The sequence below is a fragment of the Brassica napus genome, chromosome C2, assembly GCF_020379485.1.
Source record: "Brassica napus cultivar Da-Ae chromosome C2, Da-Ae, whole genome shotgun sequence".
NCBI classification, from domain to species: Eukaryota; Viridiplantae; Streptophyta; class Magnoliopsida; order Brassicales; family Brassicaceae; genus Brassica; species Brassica napus.
The window spans coordinates 25,810,996-25,831,923 of NC_063445.1; the positions used below are offsets into that span (position 1 = coordinate 25,810,996).

Sequence of the window (20,928 nt, forward strand, 5' to 3'; positions counted from 1 at the left end):
CTTTCTCGGAGATCTTGTGCCCCAGAACAATCCCATCCCTGACCATGAAGTGGCACTTCTCCCAATTGAGCACTAGATGTTTCTCCTCACACCTTTTTAGTACCCTGCACAAGTTAGACAAACAGACACTAAAGGAGCTTCCATAGACGCTGAAATCGTCCATGAAAATCTCCATAATGTCTTCAATCAGGTCAGTAAAGATTGACATCATGCAGCGCTGAAATGTTGCTGGCGCATTGCACAAGCCGAATGGCATTCTCCTGTAAGCGTACGTTCCATAGGGGCAGGTGAACGTCGTCTTTCCCTGATCGTCTGGATGGATAGGGATCTGAAAGAAACCTGAATAACCATCTAAAAAGCAGTAATATGGGTGGTTAGCCAATCTCTCAAGCATTTGATCAATAAAATGGAGTGGAAAGTGATCCTTTCTGGTTGATGTATTTAATTTTCTGAAATCAATGCACATGCGATGTTCTGTCACTGTCCTAGTAGGGATCAATTCATTCTTTTCATTTGTGATAACAGTGATCCCACATTTCTTAGGTACTACATGAACAGGGCTAACCCATTTACTATCAGATATAGCATAGATCACACCCGCTTCAAGAAGTTTCATAATCTCTTTCTTAACGACATCTTTTAGATTCAGATTTAACCTCCTCTGATATTCGACATAAGTCACTGATTCATCTTCTAGGTGTATTCTATGCATGCATAAATCAGGTGAAATGCCATGTATGTCAGCTAGTGAATATCCTAATGCCTTACGATATTTCCTAAGCTCACACAAAAGCAATGCAGTTTCCACATTATTTAGTTCAGCGTTCACAATGACAGGGTAGGTGGAATTCGGACCTAGGAAAGCGTACCTGAGCCCCTTGGGAAGGGGTTTAGCTCAACCTTGGGAGCTTTAAGCTCGCTTCAGGGATCATCTGGTTGGTTCGGCGGAACATGCAAGTTCGGTGTAGGGGTCGCTCCAGCTGGAGTGTTCTCGTCCCTGTTGCTTGCCTCCCCCAGACTTAGACTCACTACCATTCTTCCTATACTCCTTGCGAAATCAAGCATCTTGGCATACCCGTCTGCATCAATGTGTACGACACTCTGCTCGGCCTCAGCTCTTACTAGTGCAAGCTCAAGTGGGTCTTCTGTAAGAATCTCCTTGACCATTCCTTCACGAGGTTGCAGCGGGTCAATCCCTTCATCAACCTCAAAGGTCTGGCCATCTAACATCGGCTTTTTTAGTAGTTCATCCATCTCGAATTGCATGACTATGTCCCCAAGATTCAGATCAATCTTACTTTGTCGCACATCAATGATGGCTCCAACAGTACATAGGAATGGTCTTCCCAAGATGAGAGGATCTTTAGACTCTTCTTCCAGCTCCAGAACAACGAAGTCTGCTGGAACAGAGGTGTTTCCGACTTTTACTTGGAGATCCTCTAGTATGCCAACTGGGGATTTGAATGATCTATCCGCGAACACTAAGGACATCTTAGTTGGTTTGAAATGCGTGTATCCTAGACGTCGTGCTACATAGTAAGGCATGAGGTTCACACTGGATCCAAGATCAACCAAGGAACATGCAAAAACTGTCTTCCCAATCTGGATAGAGAGGACGAACTTGCCGGGGTCTCCTTGCTTCTTTATCTGCCTGTTCTGAAGCACTGCGCTGCACTCCTTGGAAACTATCATGAATTCGCTCTCCTCTGATATTTTTCCTGAGATCAATCCCTTCATAAAGTTGCGCATGGAGGGGATCATCTGGATCGCATCCATCAAAGGGATTCGGACGGTTAGGTCATCCAGCATCTTCCTGCACTTCATCTCCTCTCTGTCCTTACGAGTGGCCTTTGCTGGAATAGGGTAAGGGACTTTACGAATGTATTCGCGAGGAGGAACAACCTCTGGGATCGGGCGAACATCTTCAGCTGGTTGTTCTGGCCCCGGCGAACTTGTTCCAACTACTGGTTCCGTATTCCTCTCAACTGCCGGGGTTTCGGCTGGTAGTTGTTTCGACTCTTTCTGCTTCCCTTTCTCAGCCGTGGCGAACCTCCTCTTCTCCGGCTCGGAAAGTTGCTTTCCGCTCCTCAGTTGAACTGCATTGCACTCCTTAGGATTTTTTTTATGTTTTACCAGGTAGAGTACCTTGCTGCCTCTTGACGCTCTCAGCAGTCTGAGCTATCTGAATGTCCATCTGTCTCATATGGCTCGCGACATTATCGTACTTGGTGCTCAAATCTCTGAACATATGGTTCATTCTGGTACTGATCTCGGTAGTAACCTGGTTCAGAGCTTTCCCTTGGAGCTGTTGTCCTTGGAGCAGCTGCTGCAACATGACCTTTGTCTCATCTTGCGGAGCAACGATAGGAGCGGAGGTAGCTGGTTGAGGGTTCTGGTGTTTCTGCATCTGGGGTGTGTTGTTCTGCGGTTGGCTTAGAACATAAGCCCGGGGTTGGTAGTTCTTTTGATACCCGGCATACTGACCTTGGTTACTCTGTGCAGGATCAGTTGGTTTATCTTGCTTAGGCCAGAAAAGCTGTTGGTTGTTCCGCACGTTAGGGTTTGGGTGGTAGTTTTTGAGCTGCCATCCTTGCCCATTCACGTAGCTCACCTCTAGCTGATCGTCCCTTGATAATTCAGCTTCAAACGCCAGGTCACCGGCACTCTTCTCAGGAGTTGCTTTTTCCATTATGAACAATTGGCTTTGGTTTCCCTTAAGCAGTTGGTCCACCTTCGTAGCGAGATCATCTATGCTGTTCACACTCTTCGAGCGGTCATGCTCCTTGTTCTTGTTCAGTGAACTTGATGCCATGTTCTCAATCAACGCAAACGCACCAGGTGTGGTTTGAGTCATGAAGTCTCCATTACTAGAAGAGTCAAGGGTGTTTCGGAACTCATAACTCACTCCATCGTAGAACACCTCCAATATGTAATCATCATCAAACCCATGGTGTGGGCACTCTCTCTGGTATTCCTTATAAATTTCCCAAGCTTCATGAAAAGGTTCATCAGACTTCTGCTTGAAGTTGGAGATTCTGTGCCGTAAAGCCGCGGTTTTGGACTTTGTGTAGAAGTGGCTCAGGAATGTTGATCGAACCTGGTCCCATGAGGTGAGAGAACCGGTTGGGAGAGATTGCAACCAGCGAGAAGCTTTCCCTTCAAGAGAGAATGGGAACAACGTGGATTTGACATAATCTGGTGGCACTCCATTAGAGCGAGAGAAATTGCAGATCCTCTCAAAGGCCTCTATGTGGTCCATTGGAATGTCTGAAGTGAGGCCGCTGAACGTGCTCTTCTGTACCAGATCAATCAGTGCAGGTTTGATCTCATAATCTTGTCGAGTACAGGGTGGAGGGTTGATGGGGGAGCGGTTAGTAGCGAAGTTCAGCGGAAGGTTTCGCTCCCCAATAAGAGCACCACGCTCTTCTCGCGCGGCGTTCACGGCTGCTTGTTCCTGAGCTGCTTGTTGCTAATTTTGGATGGTCTGCTGCATCTGCAACATCTGTTGTTGCTGAGTCTGCATTTGTTGTTGAATGAGTGCCAATGCAGCAGTGAGGTCATCCATATTGCCTTGATCACCCATGTTGGTGTCGGTTGTTCTTGGCTGTTGACGGTTCTGTCTTTCTAATCTTGCGAGTTCGTCGTTGGTCAGTTGATGTATTGGTCCTTGTGCCTTGCTCCGAGTATGTCTACTGGTCATGCACTTGGATCATCTGTTCCAACAAAGAAATAAAGCAAGTTAGATATCTCAGAATAAATATTAAACTGAAAAATAAAGGTAATAGCTTAGTCCCCGGCAACGGCGCCAAAACCTGATACAGTAAAAATGAATCCTTGCTACTGTCAAGTTAACAGTGGTAATTGTAATATTTGAGATTCAATCCAGAGGACCAGTTTACTCTTTACTCTTATGAGTTCAATAATAAGCTGAGAAACAAGTGGGGTTTTGAGAATTAATTGTTACGCAAGTAACTAGAATACCTAGATGGTGCAAATTCGATTTAAATGAAGCCGGCTTAGGGTTATTAATTGGGTTTCAATGCAAAACTGAACAACTATTCAAGTGCAATGAGGTGCAGTCTAGAACTCAGATCACTCGGCTAGAAAAATCCACTATCGTGGTCTTGCTCCCTTTGTAGATCGGTCTTGAATCCTAAGTTCTCACTTGGAACAAGACGCGATAACAAGGCTTAGAGACAAGATCCGATTAGTTCACTTAATACCCTAATATCTACTCTCGCTGATTAGGGATACAAAGCTCATTCAATATATGTCAATTTATCTCCTAAGCGGTTAGCTAGGTAATTAAATCAGAAATCGAACATTAAGTGATCAATTCAATGTAAGCAGTAAGAACAATATGAATGAAGAACAATTAAGATCACTTATTTGTGTTCAGTTCATGCGACTAACACCCTACAACCCTAAGCAAGCTTAGCCTACTACTCAATCATAAAGCAGGATGACACAGACATGGTTTCTGAATAATACTGCATATAAAATAAAGTAGAAAGACAAGGGTTCATGATGATCTTCTTGTGAGGATGAAGCCTTTTCCCTTACAAGTTGCTTAATCCAAAGAAAATAGTTCTAGGTCTCTTGCAAAACTAGCGTCAGAAAAAGAAATGATAGCATAGGCCTTTTTATATGGAGGCGCTGGTGGTAAAGAGATAAGAGAGAGTGGAATCTAAGGCAAACTTCCGGAATAGAAAGTTTCCTTAATGATCGGGAACAGTCAGACGCTTGTTCTCTTCGGGAACAACCTTCGGGTTGTTCTAGATGGCTGTTCCGCATCGAATCCTTCAAAACGACATCTGGCTTCCTGAATCTCTCTTCTTTGCTCTTTCACCTGCTCCAAACCTGGAATGATATCAATTAAACACGAATTAGGACTGAGAATTAGCTCAAAGCACACATATAATGGTTTTAAAAACACCATATATCAATGGCCTTTCTCATATTACGTGCATTTTTTTGTTTGACAGAGGATATAACTTCGGAGGTAGATAATGGAGTATCGTTACGTACCATATGAGTCACAATCATCACAGCCACCTATTTGATTAAATATAAAACTCATATAGTTTAATGAGTAAATATTGTAAAAAGTAAGGTATTATATTCCATATAAACTTACGGTCGTAATATTTTGGCTTGAATGTTGGTCGATCATTGATCAGATGAACTGCAAATATACACCGTTTTAGTAATAGCCAACAGAACTTTTTAATTTGAAAATGAAATATTTCTGAGACTCAGGACATACCTTTTGATTTCGTACGTGATCCACGGGGACGGCCTCGTTTCCTTTTGAATGTCTGTCCGGCTGAAATGTTTGTACGGTGAACATGAAAGTAATACAATGTGTGGTGAATAAAGAATTAAGAGAAAATGTGTACGGAAAATCAGATAAAAATAAACATATCATATCGACCATATAATAAAAAGTTACATTTTCGTATATTTTATTATTTGAATTTTAGAAAATGACTATAAAATACTAATATTATTCAAGTTCTCACATTAAAATTTGTGACCAAGTGTTTTTAAATTGTATTGTAGAAAATATAAATAATCGTAAAACATATGAGTGAAAATTTTCATTTAATACCCTATAAAAATATTAAAAAAAATTATTACAAAATTCATTGATAATTTGCAGTGAATCTTCAAGAGATGTTATGAGTTATTAAAATTATTAAAAGTCTCACATTATTTTTTTTATCACGAGCTTACAATTTTTATTATAAAATATGCATAAAATCGTAAAGCCATACGATTAATAATTTCCATTTAATAGATATCTATATTAAAATATGTTATATATTTAGGTTGATATGATTTTTGCCCAAGTATAATTTCCTAAAAAGGCAATTTATGTTAATATCATTTAAATTTATTTTATATATACAAAATATATTAAAAATGGTTGTTTAGATTCACTTACCATATAATTTATCATTGGTAAATTTTACTATTTAGTTAAATGCTAATTATTTGTATTTTTAACCCAATACTTAAAACTTGAAACAAAATAAATATTAAACATAATAATATGTTTTTAGCCCACAATTTACTTCATATCTCAATAACAACTTATAAAAAACTAATAACTTCTCACTTATATTCATCACTTATAACTCCAACGTAAGGAAAAAACATAAATAATTATAAAAATAGCATGGTTTATTTAGTCTTTAAAAAACATGTATAAAATTTAAATAATATAAATATTTTTAATTAACAAAAACTATATTAAATATCTACTCTAAAATTTTAAACTATTTTTAAATATTCATATATCCTTTTAAATATTGGGAAGGTGGGTTATGTGTCCTTTTGGCTATATAGATTATATATACATAAGTGCCCTGATATATGTTCTCCGAGTCTTTTTAGAAAACCAAACTAACCGATTAAGTAAAAACCTAATTTTTGTTTAGTTGCCGAATTGAACCGGACCCTCTAAACCGAAACGAACTAAATTTTTTTTGGCAGTTTGTTTTGGTTAATAACCACATGCCTATGTTGTCCAGTGAACGTGAACTTGTCTTTCTCTTGTTACTCACCTATTGCATACTATTTTTATATGTAAATAATAATCGAGAACTAAATTAGTATGCTTTGCTACATGTACTATGTCTTAATATCTCAATTTGATGCTGCAAAACTGAGAAAACTCCGTCCGAGTTTCAAGGAGAATGGAGGCACTGTTAAAGCAGGAAATGCTTCTAGCATAAGGTTATATCCTCATCTAGAGTTTTAACTTCTTTTTTCTTAAGTAAAATTTTTTGTTTCCTTTTGAACTGTGATGGTGCAGCTGCCTCCATTCGCCTCCATTCTTAAGTAAAGTTTTTGGGAAATTCTTATATGAAAGATTTTGAGTTAGAAGTAGCTTTGCAACTTTATATGGTGAATGAGTAGAATTGCAAACTAAAACTAATTTATGGTTAAATTTGGATTGGATATTCCTATTCCTTGGCTACAAAGAAACTGTAACCCCCCAAAAAAAAACCACGGTTGCTGGATGCTTCTAATTTTTTATTTCCTGAGAGAAATAGGCAGGAGATTATATATTTACATGTAACTTCTATGGGTTGGTCATTGGGGGGGGGGGTATCCATTCCGTTGAAACAGCGATCCTTACAACCAACTTATTCAAGACGGTAGGAGACAACGCGTGTGTACGGGGTATGTTTCTTAGACGTATAGAAGAGACCGATGAGTTCTTGGATTTTTCTTAAGTCTTCTTATTTTTTACGCAAGAGAAGGATGAGTTTTTGGAAGAGTTTGATTTTCTTATGCATTTTTCTTTCCCTTTGAAATGATATAGTTAATGATTGTAATTGCTGATTTAATGAAATATATTACTTTCCTTTTCAGATGGAGATTTTACATAAATATGGGATCTTATGGAATATGGGATTTTCAGAGGATTCGAATATTGGATATAGTCAAGGATTTTTCTGCTGTGTGTGTGTGAGACGGCGAGAGGGAGATCGATAAGTGAATATGGGCTATGGAGATATTTAAATCTAGCGAATTATCTTCTGAGGCCAAACCGTTTGGATTTGCTATTCTTCGTGTTCGTCTCTGGTATATGGTTTTTGGATTTGTGCGCAGAAGGAGAAGAGAGTGTTGGATTTGCTATTCTTCGTGTTCGTCTCTGGTATATGGTTTTTGGATTTGTGCGCAGAAGGAGAAGAGAGTGTTGGTAGCAGAGTTAATGCCTAATGATACATTCTCGAAACATCTATTTCATTGTAAAAGCCTATTTTTTTAAATATAATGAGATGCTTTCTAAAACATAGAAACTCTAATCATTAAAATTTTGCAAACAGGAAAAAAAGATAATGTCTAAGAACCCGTAGAATTCAAAACATGAAACTAATTGACTTAAAAGAAATGGAAACTCTATATAAGAAAGATAGTTCAATTGATTAAAAGACAAAGTCTGAAATGGAAGAAACAAAGCAATGTCTTTATAGAAACCAAAATAGTACTTAAACTGAAGCAAACTTAAAAAAAAACAACGCAATACTTGAACTGCAAAGCAAAGACTTAAACATCAATGAACTAAAGTTTCAATTCTCACACCTTTGCCGTTTGACTTTCTCTGGATCAACACTGTCAAACGTCCTCTTACTCTCCTCATCTGCAGAATCTCCACAGCTTTTTGAAGGCTCACACACGTCATTTCCAGTCTGCATTGTTTTCTCGAACGTTGCAGCAATGTCGTTACCAAGAGAGGCTTCTGTGGGTGGTGGTGTGTCTAGAGGGAGGATCTTGGTGACAATTATAGCTCGGGTGTTTCCAGAGAAGTTATGGTCTGTAACTTTCACACAAAACTTATGTGTCTGTCCGATTGTGCTGATTAAAGCTTCCGGGACAGGCACCTCATGGTCAGGTCCTTTGTTTTGATTAGCCTTGCATTCAAGTACAATAGTGTGAGTTTAAATCAGTTGAGAGTATAAACTGATAGACATTTACCTCAAAGTAGCTGCTAACTAACTCAGATGCGTGCCTCCCAGTCAAATCACGACCAGCATCACCAAGCAGGACAAAAAAGCTTGTTCACTGCTGTCATAAACAGAAATCTTTGCACGATACCTGTTATGAAAGAATGAGAAGTTAATAATCCAAAACTAATATAAGAAAGTGTAATTGAATATTGAGTCCAGAGAACATACTGTGCAACTCCAACTGTGTTAACCTTCACACATCTTGTGTTCGTATAAATCAATGAGTTTGCGCCTTTGGTAGCCTTACTATGGCACTCAGTGCATGCAATATAGTACCAAGCAGATCCATGAACAACATCATCAATCGTAGCCGTGCACTAAAAAAAGGCATCCTGCAACAGTTCAAAAGCATTTGATATAAATATCTAAGCGTTTCAAAATGAGTAAGAAATATTTAGCTTTGTATTTACCTTTGCAGATTCCTGAGTCATGTAAGAGAATATATCTGCTATAGTCAGCGTCTCACGCTTAGTGACCACCTCTGCACTAACCTGCTTAGCAATCTCTGGGTTTGAGCCGAGCCTAACAAAAAATAAAAAGCATTGCTTCAGTCAATCACGTCAATTTGTGTAACTGTGTGCTTAACATGAACTTGTATAGATGGGGGTACATACCAGGTGAAGTAATCAATGGTTGGTTGTACATCATAGTCCATGAAAACCCGTGTGGGCGACATAGATGTCAGTGCAAGGGTACCTGTACAATAACGGAAGAAGCATTAAAAATGATTGAGTGTAAAATTAGCAGCCAATGTCAAAGAAGAAAACGTTTTTAGAATGTTTAATAAGCTAGAACATGACACAATGATTAGTGAAAACGTGAGACCAAAGAGTTAAATGATTGACTGAACAATTAGCAAACAATGACAAATAAGTAAACATCTTAGGAAAACATGTCACAATTATCACAATTATCAGTGAAAACGTGAGTCTAAAGAGATAAATGATTACCTCCGAGATGTTTAGTGTTAACAGCTGTCACCAAAAGTACTGTGGGAGTGTTTTCATAGGACTTAAACTTCTTGCAGAAGTCTGTTGCAGCCTGGTCCCAAAGGTAGAGCTTCATGACAGGTCCTCTGCAAAAAATAATCTCTTAGGGATTTAGGAACTAAAGAGAGATGGTGTATTGAAAATAAAAGAACACACCTACTCATGTGATTGCACATGAACCATAATGTGCCGAGTGGTAGCGATCTTCACTTCATCAAGGGTGGGACGCTCGATAAGAGTCTATCCATCGACCAGCTTCATGTGGCTAACAACATCTATAACATTTATCATAAAGAGTGTAATTTAGATGGCTAATATAAAACTATAGAAACGAAATACTTGAACTAATTACTTAACCCAACAAAATTCTAGATTTCTTTACCAAACAGGAAGATAGACTAAAACTACATCAAAACATAAAGCAATGTAACTGAGTTATGATTTGTAAAATTAGTATGCTTACCGTAGAGGTCACCTTTGAGATCACAGTTAGCCTCAAAATCTTCATATGAATGAAACCTGAAACGTTCTTCATCAAAAGGGATTGGAATGTCGAGAAGAACCGACATCTCAGAGTTTCATGTGAAAGACACGGTTGCGATATGATCAGCAACCCAATACATCGGTTTGTTTTTCGATCCGTAGAAGTTGATGAGTTTGTAAACTGATCCTTGTTTCATCTCAGGCAAGTATTTCTTAATACGTCCTGGTGGGATGAATCCTTGAATGACAGTTCCCTATCGTCGGAAAAGAATAACAAACCACGAAATGAGAATTAAACCTCAGAATTTAAACAAATACGATACCAAACCCTACTAACTAACTAACTAACTAACTAACCAATCGTATAACAAAACGTCAAAAATCTAAGTTTTATTAACATAACTAATTAACCCTAGCTTCGTCTTCAAAGTTTAAAGAAACGTCAAAAATTATCGGAAAACACAAATCTCACGGTCTAGAAACAATTTTTAGAGAATTGACGAACCTGCTCGTCGATGAGGAGAATTTCCAGGCCAATAAGGGTCTTCTTCACCGGGTTCCGAGCCTCCCAGAAATGGATGAGTCAGAAGCGCAATTGGGTTTCATGGGGACCTAGAGAGACATCTTTGAAGAACATGACTTTTTCGTCAGAGTCGGAAGAGACAGGAGACTTCCCATTTCGTTTCATCGGCTTGAGATTTGAGTGGTTCTAGGGTTTTTTAGTACGAAGAAGAGCGATCATCATATAAAGGAGGAGGAAAAGAGGGAGGTGAAACGAAATCATTAAGGAGGTATTGATTGATCGAAACGAAAGTATTGATTGTGTAGAATTGGATCGATTGATTCTAGGGTTCGTTGCTCTTCGATCGGAGAAAACGAAGTGATAAGGGTGAGGAGAATCGTCATCATTCGACGGTTCGGTTCTACTTAGTGATTTGTGTCGCAAACACGAAATGCCCTGAAGCCCAAATGGCAATCCCATAAAGCCCAAATCGTAATCACGAAGCCCACGAGATATATTGGTCGACTTTAGACGAAAGAAAACCGTGAGGCCCCGTCCGACGTGTCCAATCACAAGAACCTGATTGGCTGGAATTTTCCATCTTACGTGGACATGCTCCCTGCTCAGTATATTTTGCTTTTAGTAGTGTTAGATATCTAACTTGCTAAACAGCCAGGGATGTTAATATGGACTTTTGTAAATAGGGTTAGCCCAGTCCGCGTCCAATTTTTTAATCCTAAACCTCTTACTTTTTTTATTGGGAAAATCTGTTTTTTAGAGCAAAAAAATGGTAACTATGTCCCTTTAGACTAATTTATAATACTTTATGTCCTATTAGACTATTTTTTTCCAAAATGGCAGTAATGCCCTTAAAATTGTAATTTAAAAAAAAAGATATATATTGAGTTCGACAAGGGGGATCGATCGATCCCACTTTACAAGTTATAGTGGATCGATCGATCCCGATCATTATTCAGAACAAAAAAAGTGCGAAATATATACTGATCGACCTGGTCCATTTCACTCGATCGGCGAAGGTCGATTTACACAGATCGACCGATCTGTAAGAATAGATCGATCGATCCCGTGCCGAGGAAAGAATCCCAAATCGATTTTTTTTGGTTTTGTATGATTATATCCGGATTGATTCCCACTTGATTTGAACCGACCAAGCATGATTTCAACTCTTTAAACTCGATTTCTCTAGGATGAAACCCATAATTTCCCATTCACGAATAAAGGGAGACAAAATCAAATTCTCACCCAAGTTCATTAACCCTAACTCACTCAATTTCACTCTGATTTGGACGATTATTTGGCCTAACCCATACGATTTCGTGAGCTTTTTACGAATCTATCACTCTTTAGTTCGTTCTGCAAAGGTATGAAACTCTATCTCCACTTCTTTTTAGAGTTTGAAAATAGAAAGGTAAAAGGTTAATTTTTTGAGTTAGTTAGGATGTTTAGGCTTCAATCATGTGTTAAGGTGACGATTAGAGAAGATTTTGTACACAATCATGACTTAAATCATATTTTTGGGATAGATTTAGGAATTTTAGGTTTTGTTTTAAAAAAAAAAAATTAAAACACCATAAAATTGAAATTAATACAGTGAGAATGTTAATTATTTGACATTGGTTATTGATAAAGTATTAAGAGACATTATTTAACTGAGCTGTGATATTTGTTATTAATAGATATATGTTGTATTGTTTTCAATTTTCAGGTATGGAGTTGGAGTTGCCTAATCATTTATACGGTGGGGGATTGGAACCTCAAGTTAAGAAGATTAATAACAGCTGCCGACTAAAACTTCTCGAGTTTCTGAAAGAAAAAATAGAGCCAGAATTCGATGAAGTTATGAAAGATCCCATTTTTTCACAGATTATGGTTATCCAGAAGAATGATCTGAAGTTTTTGGTGAGGTTGGTACACTCTTTCTTGTGTAAGGAGTTGATGACAAGCAAGAGACATGAGGAGTGGTTCACTTTCGCTAGGAGACCTCTGCGTTTTGGATTGCAAGAGTATCATGCTGTCACTGGTCTGAAAGTGAAGCGAGAGAATAACAGTGGGTTAGTGACATGGAAAGATGATGATGGTTTTTGGAGCAAGCAGATAAAGACAAATGGAAAAATAAATTTGAAGATCATTAAAAAGAAGCATTTGGAAGAGAGCAATACTTGGACTTGGGTTGATAGGGCGAGACTGATATATCTTTGCGTTATTATGGGTGTGGTGATGGGAAGGATGAGAAGGTGAATATCCCGCATCTGTACATGAAGTTGGCGATGGATTTGGAGAAGCTTCAGAATTACCCATGGGGTCTGTATTCGTTTGATTTCTTTCTGAAGCAAATTGATAAAACAAGCTTTTTTTACTACTTTTGGAGAGAAATTATGTCAGCAGTTCTCGGACAGGTTGGGTAAGATTGAGACTGAGGTTACACAACTCAGGACAGCTTCGGAGAGAACTGAGCAATTTGAGACAGTTGTAACCGACAGATTGGGGAAAATTGAGGCTGAGGTTACACAGCTCAGGACAACTATAGTGGTGACTGAATTGGTGGGAAAGAGTGATCAAGCAAGCGGTCCTAGCATGACCAAAATCAACAGTGGTCCTAGCACCAGCAAAAAAGGCACTGCTCCATCAAAGAAAAAGGTAACTACTAAGAGAAAGAGTTAAAAGTTGTTGAAAGCTTGGAACTAGGCGATGGAATGTAGGTCTTTGAAGCTACGTTGTTGGAACTTGGAATGAGGCGGTAATATGTATTTGAAACTTGTCGTTTATGTAATGACTATATTTAATGTAATATGTATTTGGAAGTTTGTATGTTTATTATGGATTTCGAACTTGTCGTTTATGTCTATTCTCTATTTGAACTTGAAATTTGTATGTGTAATTTGTAATTGTACGTGTTTGTCAACAGGCTGTAAAAAACCAAGAGTTAAAGACTGCTGATTTGTGTGTCAATTTACCTCGTGCAAAAGTTACTCAATCATCAGCTAGTGATCTTCGTATGGGTACACAAGAGTTTTTGGAAAGTTGCATGAAGAACCTTCCATTAGACACATTTGTGAAAGGTTTGAATCCTTCTCAAGCTAAAGTCGAAGATTCATTGAATTGGTTGGAACTTCCAAAATCATTGAAGAAGCCAACAGATTCATTGGAACTTCTAAAATCATTGAAGAAGCCAGCGGTCCAATTAGATGACCGAGATATAGAGCTAGACGGCGAAGATTTCCCTGATCGCTGCTTGGTGTTTGTGCATCCTACAGATTTTAAGAAGATGCAGGACTGGCAAGATACACGAACGTATGTTATTCCTTTGTATATATCATTCCGTTGATTTTCTTAATAATTGACATCTCTACACTACAAGAAAACATAATCTTAACGAGGGCGGTTTTCCTCGTGAGTTCGTCGTAAAAGAGGCTTTACGACGAATTAGCGAGGAACCACGTTTGCTCGTTACTCATCTGTCGTAACACATATTTCCTCGCTAATCCGTCGTAACGTAGCGAGGAATATATTTTGTCGTAAAGACGAAGTAGATCATTTCGTCGTAAAGACCACGTCAACATTCCACGTAAGGAGGTCGCTATATTTCCTCGTAAATACCTCGAAATAAGTTCCTCGTAAACTACACGTAAATACATTGAAAGTGTTTCCTCGTAAAATACTCGTTTATCTTTCCTCGTTATTTTCTCGTAAATGTTTTCTCGTAAAATACTCGTTTATTATTTCTCGTCATTTCCTCGTAAGGTTTCCACGTAAATAGGTCGTACATTAGCTACGAATTTACTTCTTTTTATTATTTTACAGAATTTAAAAATGTAATTAAAAAATAATTAAAATTATTTTTTTATTAATAAAATTAAAATTTAAAATAAAAATAAATCAATATGAAAATATTTTATATATAAATAAGTTTTGAATTTATAATACAACAACCGGAAAAAAAAACTAAGGGTCGTTCATCGCCTGGTAGATTTCATCACTCCTCCTCGTAACATCCGCCTCGTTATGTACGTCGGATGACTCGCCTCGAATGGGATGTTGTTGTCGCATGTTCCTCAACATGGACTCCCATTCCGGATTTGTGGCCACTATAACGTCCAAGAAGCCCTCGACTCCACCCATACGAGATTTTGTCGAGGTCAACTCGTTACGCAGATGAGCGGACTCTCTACGCAGCTCAGTGACTTCATCATCCCGTCGCTGACCATAAGACGATGTCGCTCTCGGAACATCGTTGACGGAACCAATCCCCAACGTCCGTCCCTTTTTTTTAGGGACAACCTTAAAAACAAAAAATAAATATTGTTAGTAAAAATTTAAAGTTAGATTAAATGAATAATAAAAAATTAAAATTTTTGAAAATTTACCTCCTCGTAAATCTTATCCACTTCAAGTGTGGATAAGGTGACGGGTAATCCATCTGTAGACTGCTGGGTCAGCTGAGTCTGGCGGTCTTCAATCCGAGCAACCACGTCGTTGTAGATTTGCTCGGACTTGCCATCTACAAATACGCCCGTCTTGTTCTTGTGGGTCCTCTCGTAAAGTTCCATAAGAGACGGGAGATGTCCCGTCTCTTTGGCCTAAAAAACATTTAAGAAAGTTAGAATAAAAATATATATTAAAAAATTTATTTAATAAAATCTTTAATTACCATTTCCAAACGGACACCGGTGTGGGGTTTTTGGCCCGTAGTGTGAAGCATCGGCCCGTTTCCGTGCTCATCGACCGTGTTACGGGAGTTAGAGTAAGCCTGGGCGATTCTAATGGAATCAGGAAGGCACCAATAACGGATGAGGCCATCCCACACATCTGTGGTGAGTTCAGCGGGTTTGCCACGCTCATACCTCTTCACGATCCAGTCACCCTTCCAGTTGGAGTGTCATGTCCCCGATCCTCGATAGGATCGGGGGGACGGGCCATGGTGCGGGGAGACGCACGAGTCAGGTCATTGGACCTTGAGACAAGCGTATCATGGCCCTAAATGAAGGTTAAGGGCATCAGTCAGCTGAGACTTAACCAGGATAGGATGGAAACAAGGTTAAAGGAGTTGAGTGAGTATTTAGGCAGCTGGACGAGTGTTGGTTTGAGTTCAATCAGCTCGGTTCAGCTGGTATTCAGTTCAATAAGATCCGTTCAGCTCACGGGAGCTGGTGGACTAGCTCACTCAGCTGGGAACAGCTGGAGGTCAGCTCAATCCGGTGAACGGTGCGTTCTGGTTCGGATCAGTGTGGACGAGTCTGGGACGGTTACTGGGCGAGCCGATGGTCCGGGTGCGGGACGGTTCGACCAAATTGGTCTTAGGCTTGGGACAGGGAGTGGGCAAGCTTCCAGAGTGTGAGCTAAGGCTCAGGTTTCGTTTGAAAAGGAAGGAAAAAGAAGAATAACCGCCATGGGCAGTTACTTGGTGGCGGTTAGGGGAAAAACTGCCCCTTTTGGTACCTTTTTGGTAACTGCTCGTCCAGGCAGTTAGGGGGGAGGTTATGACCGAATTCTTCTTTATTTTTCTGGTCTCTGGTCGAAAATATCATTACAGAGAAGATAGAAAACTAAGACAAACTTCCAGAGAGAAAAGAGAGGCAAACCGACGGTTGGACGATCTGATCCGTGGTGGTTCCTGGTTGTTTCCGGTGGAGTTTGTTTGTGAGATCAAGAGGATGGATACTAGGCAGAAAGACAAGGATAAGGAGATTGAGAAGGAGAAGGAGACGACCCCTGGAGATCATAACCCTAAGGTGAGAGGTGTGGCCAAGAGTAACCGGACGAGGCCGCGAATGATGGCCGTGTGAGTCTGGCCGGTTTGGATCGATTGGCCACTCCTTACTCTGACTTCTTCTACTCTGTATCTTCATATATATTGTACTATGGATTGTTTTATGATATTATAGGGAAGGATCTATCGATCTTAAGGCCTCGGCCTGATCAAATCCCCATGAAAGCCCCTTGTTCTTGTGTGGGCTGATCATGGCCGAGATCACTATGATCTGAGCCGGTTCTTTTGAATCTGATTATGGGAATATTTTTCTTCTGAATTGTCATGATTTATCATGAATTTTATTTGGTATTTGGATCTCTTTTTAAAGGGGTCAGATTTGACATTTTTGATGATTGTTCTTGACTAGATTGGATCCGACCATGCAATGTGAACTGATTCTTGTTTTGTAATCTAACATTGTGACTGTGTGTTTGTCTGTGTTGGATCCAGGACCAGAAATGGACCGTGGTAAGGGAAAATCACCATGAGGACCGCGGTCACGGGAAGATGTGTGGTGATTTGGTTGATTCGGAAAATTATGCAATTATTGTAGCCTATTGTGCAACTTGTGAACTTATGCGATTCTAGTGTGTGATCTATTTATTAGGATGATGAATGATGTATGAACCATGGTTATTATCTATGAAATATCTATTTGCCCTAGTCGATGTTGGATGGTTTGAGTGTGAATGTTGGAACCTCAAAACTCTGAAAAAGACTTAGAATTATTTAACACTTGAACTTGAATATGTAAATGAAACTGGTTGCATTGTTTGGTGAGGCTTCGGTCTGGTTGGATTGGGGAATCCAGGATCGGGTCTTACATGGAGACCGTGTCCAACAAGCGAACTTTCGCCTTCGCGTTAAACTTCTTCCTCACCCTCTCAGTGATCCCCAAGGCCCAATTATATTTTTGCTGTTGGAAAAAATAAATTAACAATTAGTTTTTTAGAAAGTATATATATAAATCATGAAAAAATTAAAGTATATATAATTAATTAATAGAAAGTTACAGCGTAAATTTTGAACCACGTCTTTCTGACGTAGTGAGGCGTCTTACTCCAGTTCGGATGTGCCATGGAGAAGTAACCTTTGATCGTGTCGGTTACGTCCGATGCAAGACATCCGTCAACTCCCCACCTGGAAAATACAAATTTAAAATATAAATTATTTTTTAATGTTATAAAAGAATTTTAAACGAATTAAAAAAAATTAATGCAACATACCACAAAGTTCCGTCCGGTCGGTCGGGGTCGATGACTGGTAAACCTTCTCTTCCTGGTAGACGGATAATGTCCTCTACAGTGTACTGCGAGTAAGGAGCACTCGGAGGCACCATCAAATCGGGATGAATATCGGTGGCCATCGGAGGAGGCACAGGAGGAGGCATCGTCGGATGAGCCATCGGGGAAGGCACATGAGGAGCCGATGGTGCACTAGAAGAAGTAGACCCAGAGACTCTCTGAGTGTACTGAGTCTCGGGGACAGTCTCCTGACCCGAAGAACCGGGGGCTGAAGAAGAGGCCGGGTCTAAACGACTACCCGGCTCACCAAAGATCTCTCTGTAATGGGCAGTAAGTCTTCCTTTTCGAACCTGAGAAAAAAATTAAATTTTTAAAATTAACATCAACAGTATATTTCCCAACATTATCCACCTAATGAACACTAAATAACATAAAATCCGTAAACCTATCTAAATTCCCTATACTAACCACCTAATCTATCCTAAACTAACCAAATTAGAGAGGAATTAGAGAGACTTACCATTGCTACGAAATGGAGAGGAAGTGGAGAGGAAGTAGAGAGGAAAGAAAGAGTGAGCGCTCGGGGGTATATATAAGATTACATATCGTCGCAAATTCGTCGTAAGGTTACGACGAAATAGCGAGCAGTTACAAAGGCCCGTGTTTTTCAATACGAGGAAATTACGAGGAATCGCAAAGGCCCGTGTTTTTATATACGAGGTATTAACGACGATTTTGCTTACGTGGAATTAACGAGCCTTGCTTTCCTATAAATATACCCACAACTCTCATTCTCAAACCACACACAAACTCCCAAATCACACCCTATCTGAAATCACATTCCTCAGTAAAATCCTATTCAAATTATAAATATTTGAAAAAATAGGAAAAGGATAAGATATTAGAATTCATGTGGGCGAGACTTACGTATTATAATTGCTGGAGGTCTTGCCACATGTTAATCTGATATTTTTATCCTTTTCCTTTTTTTTTCTAGTTTTTACACTACGAGGTATTTACGACGATTTCTGCTTACGTGGAATTAACGAGTGTTATGTTTAAATCCTTTTACGTGGTATTTACGACGATTTCATCCAACGTGGTCTTTACGACGATTTCTGCTTATGTGGAATTAACGAGTGTTTTGTTTAAATCCTTTTACGTGGTGTTTACGACGATTTCTGCTTACGTGGAATTAACGAGTATTATGTTTAAATCCCTAAAATCCGAAACCTCCAAACCTGAAACCCCAAACCCCAAACCTCAAACCCCGAAACCTCCAAACCCCAAACCCCAAACAGAAACAAAGTTACTAGAAATCAAGCAAATGAAGTTTGGAAAACTTTCACTAAATTGTGAAGAACACAGCAAACAAATCCACTATATTGGCATCTTGCAAGTTGCTCTATTATGACCACCAAGACCACATCTACTGCACTTACAAGACTGACCCCCTGTGATCCTTGTGATGATCGGATTTTGTCTTCAACAGTTTCATATCTGCGTTTTCTATTTCTTCCAAGAGATCTTCTTGTCTCAGGCGGTAGCACTTCAGAATTTTCCACAACTTGTGGGACAGACCAACCATCTTCAGGAACTGAAAAGGGATTTATGCTTTCTTGATAAGCTTCTCTCCAAGCTCCCGTGGTATACAAAAAATCAGTCAATGTTTATGGTTCTCTACCAACAAAGAAACCAGCTTTTATTGCGTGTCTACAAGGGATTTTCAAGAGGTCGTACTTCCCACAAGAACGAGTCCGTTTGTCCAAATCAACAAAGCAGTCAATTGTATCGCCTTTAACAAGCAGCTGGCTATCGGTTACAGGGTAAACTCTGAAAGTTTTTCCCTTTCCAATTCTCCTATCAATCTTTTCCTCCACATCTATGGTCAAACGGTGGGTGTGCTTTGAAATCAACTTCTTACGCTTAAAAAACCAGCGTGTCAGCATTTCTCTAATACTGTCCAACAAAGGAATTACGGGAAACTCTCTCGGCGAACGCAACATAGAATTTATTGACTCTGCAGGATTGTTTGTCCTAATGTCATACTTGTATCCATGAAATTGACATCTAGCCCACTTTTTGACATCTGCTTCCATAAGATAATTTCCAATTGCTGGACTGATATTGCAAACATGAGCAAACGTCTTCTTGAAATCAACCACTCTATAAGCCTTTGAAGCCTTAGAAATCAACCCAGCTAATCCCTTCCCCTTGAAATATGATATCACATTATTCAACAAATGATGAATACAAATACCATGTCTCGCTAGCGGATACACTTTCTCCAGTGCCTTCGCTATTGACACTTGTCTATCCGAAATAAAAGCCAAACCATTATCATCAGCAACAACAACTTTTAATTGTCTCATAAACCATTCCCAAGACTGTTTATTCTGAGAGTCTACTATCCCAAATGCAATAGGATATAAATTTGAATTTCCATCTATAGTAGTTGCAACCAGTAGCACCCCTTTGAATTTACTCTTCAAGAATGTTCCATCGACAACAATGACACGCCTCATGACTGTGTTAAAGCCTCTGATCGATTGACCAAACGCTATAAACATATATCGAAATCTACCATCGACGTCAGTCTTGTAAGAGGAATGTGTACCCGGATTGGCCTCTCGCAGCATGTGCAAGTATTTTGGTATTTTCCCATAACTTTCCTCTGGAATACCTCTAACAGCGTTGACTGCATATTCACGGGAATCCCATGCTAAAGAATAAGAGATCTCACATCCATAATCATTACGCATAATCTGAACAATATCTTTCGCTTTAGGCCCTTCCTTGATACCTTCATATTTATGCATTAGCAGACTGCCTATCGTTTTCGCTGAAGCTGTCTTGCCGGCACTGGTTTTGTTTAAAGGTGCGCAGGAATGTACACCGACATACTTCTTAATAATAAAATATGTGGAGCCCTTTAAACACTCAGCTCGAGCACCCCAAAAGCACACCTTATCAGCGCATCTAATACACCAAACTGATTTATTGGAGTTGGTAACTGTGTAGTGAAAGTTATGCTTCATTGCACATAACTCAAACCTCGCTTTCAAAACTGTTTTGTTGAGGAAAAGATCTCCCGTCTTAATCAATTCCACCACCTGACTCTTTGCCAATTTTTCTCTGTTTTCTTTTTCAGAATTGATCTTGTCAGCATCATAATCATCTCCTTCAACCTCGTCTTGCTTCATCTTTCCTTTCTTCTTCTTGTTATGCTTGTCAGCATCATAATCATCTCCATCAACTTCACTTTGCTTCATCTTCCCTTTCCTCTTCTCGCTATGCTTAGCCCCCTTAACAATATTTGAAGCGGTCCCAATGTCACAAGGATTTCGCTCGTTCTCTTCACTAGTACTTGCATCAGTTGGCATCTTATTAAGATCAATGTCGATCTTATTTGGATTTC

At 39.3% G+C, this 20,928-nt stretch overlaps 2 protein-coding genes and 1 non-coding gene across 3 annotated transcripts; 1 reads left to right on the forward strand and 2 right to left on the reverse strand.

Annotated features, from left to right (window-relative positions):
- Positions 1–921: 921 nt before the first annotated feature.
- On the reverse strand, positions 922–3,259 carry LOC125582280. Its single transcript, XM_048748895.1, has 2 exons — positions 2,146–3,259; positions 922–2,096 (listed from the first exon to the last, which is right to left on the reverse strand). The coding sequence occupies exons 1-2, from the start codon at positions 3,257–3,259 to the stop codon at positions 922–924; spliced, it is 2,289 nt and encodes a 762-aa protein (XP_048604852.1).
- LOC125582775 lies at positions 2,943–3,050 on the forward strand. Its single transcript, XR_007320228.1, has one exon. It is a non-coding gene; the product is annotated as a small nucleolar RNA R71 (small nucleolar RNA).
- Positions 3,260–19,180: 15,921 nt separating the features above from the next.
- On the reverse strand, positions 19,181–20,713 carry LOC125582281. The gene has a single exon (XM_048748896.1). The coding sequence runs from the start codon at positions 20,711–20,713 to the stop codon at positions 19,181–19,183; it is 1,533 nt and encodes a 510-aa protein (XP_048604853.1).
- Between the last annotated feature and the right edge of the window lie 215 nt (positions 20,714–20,928).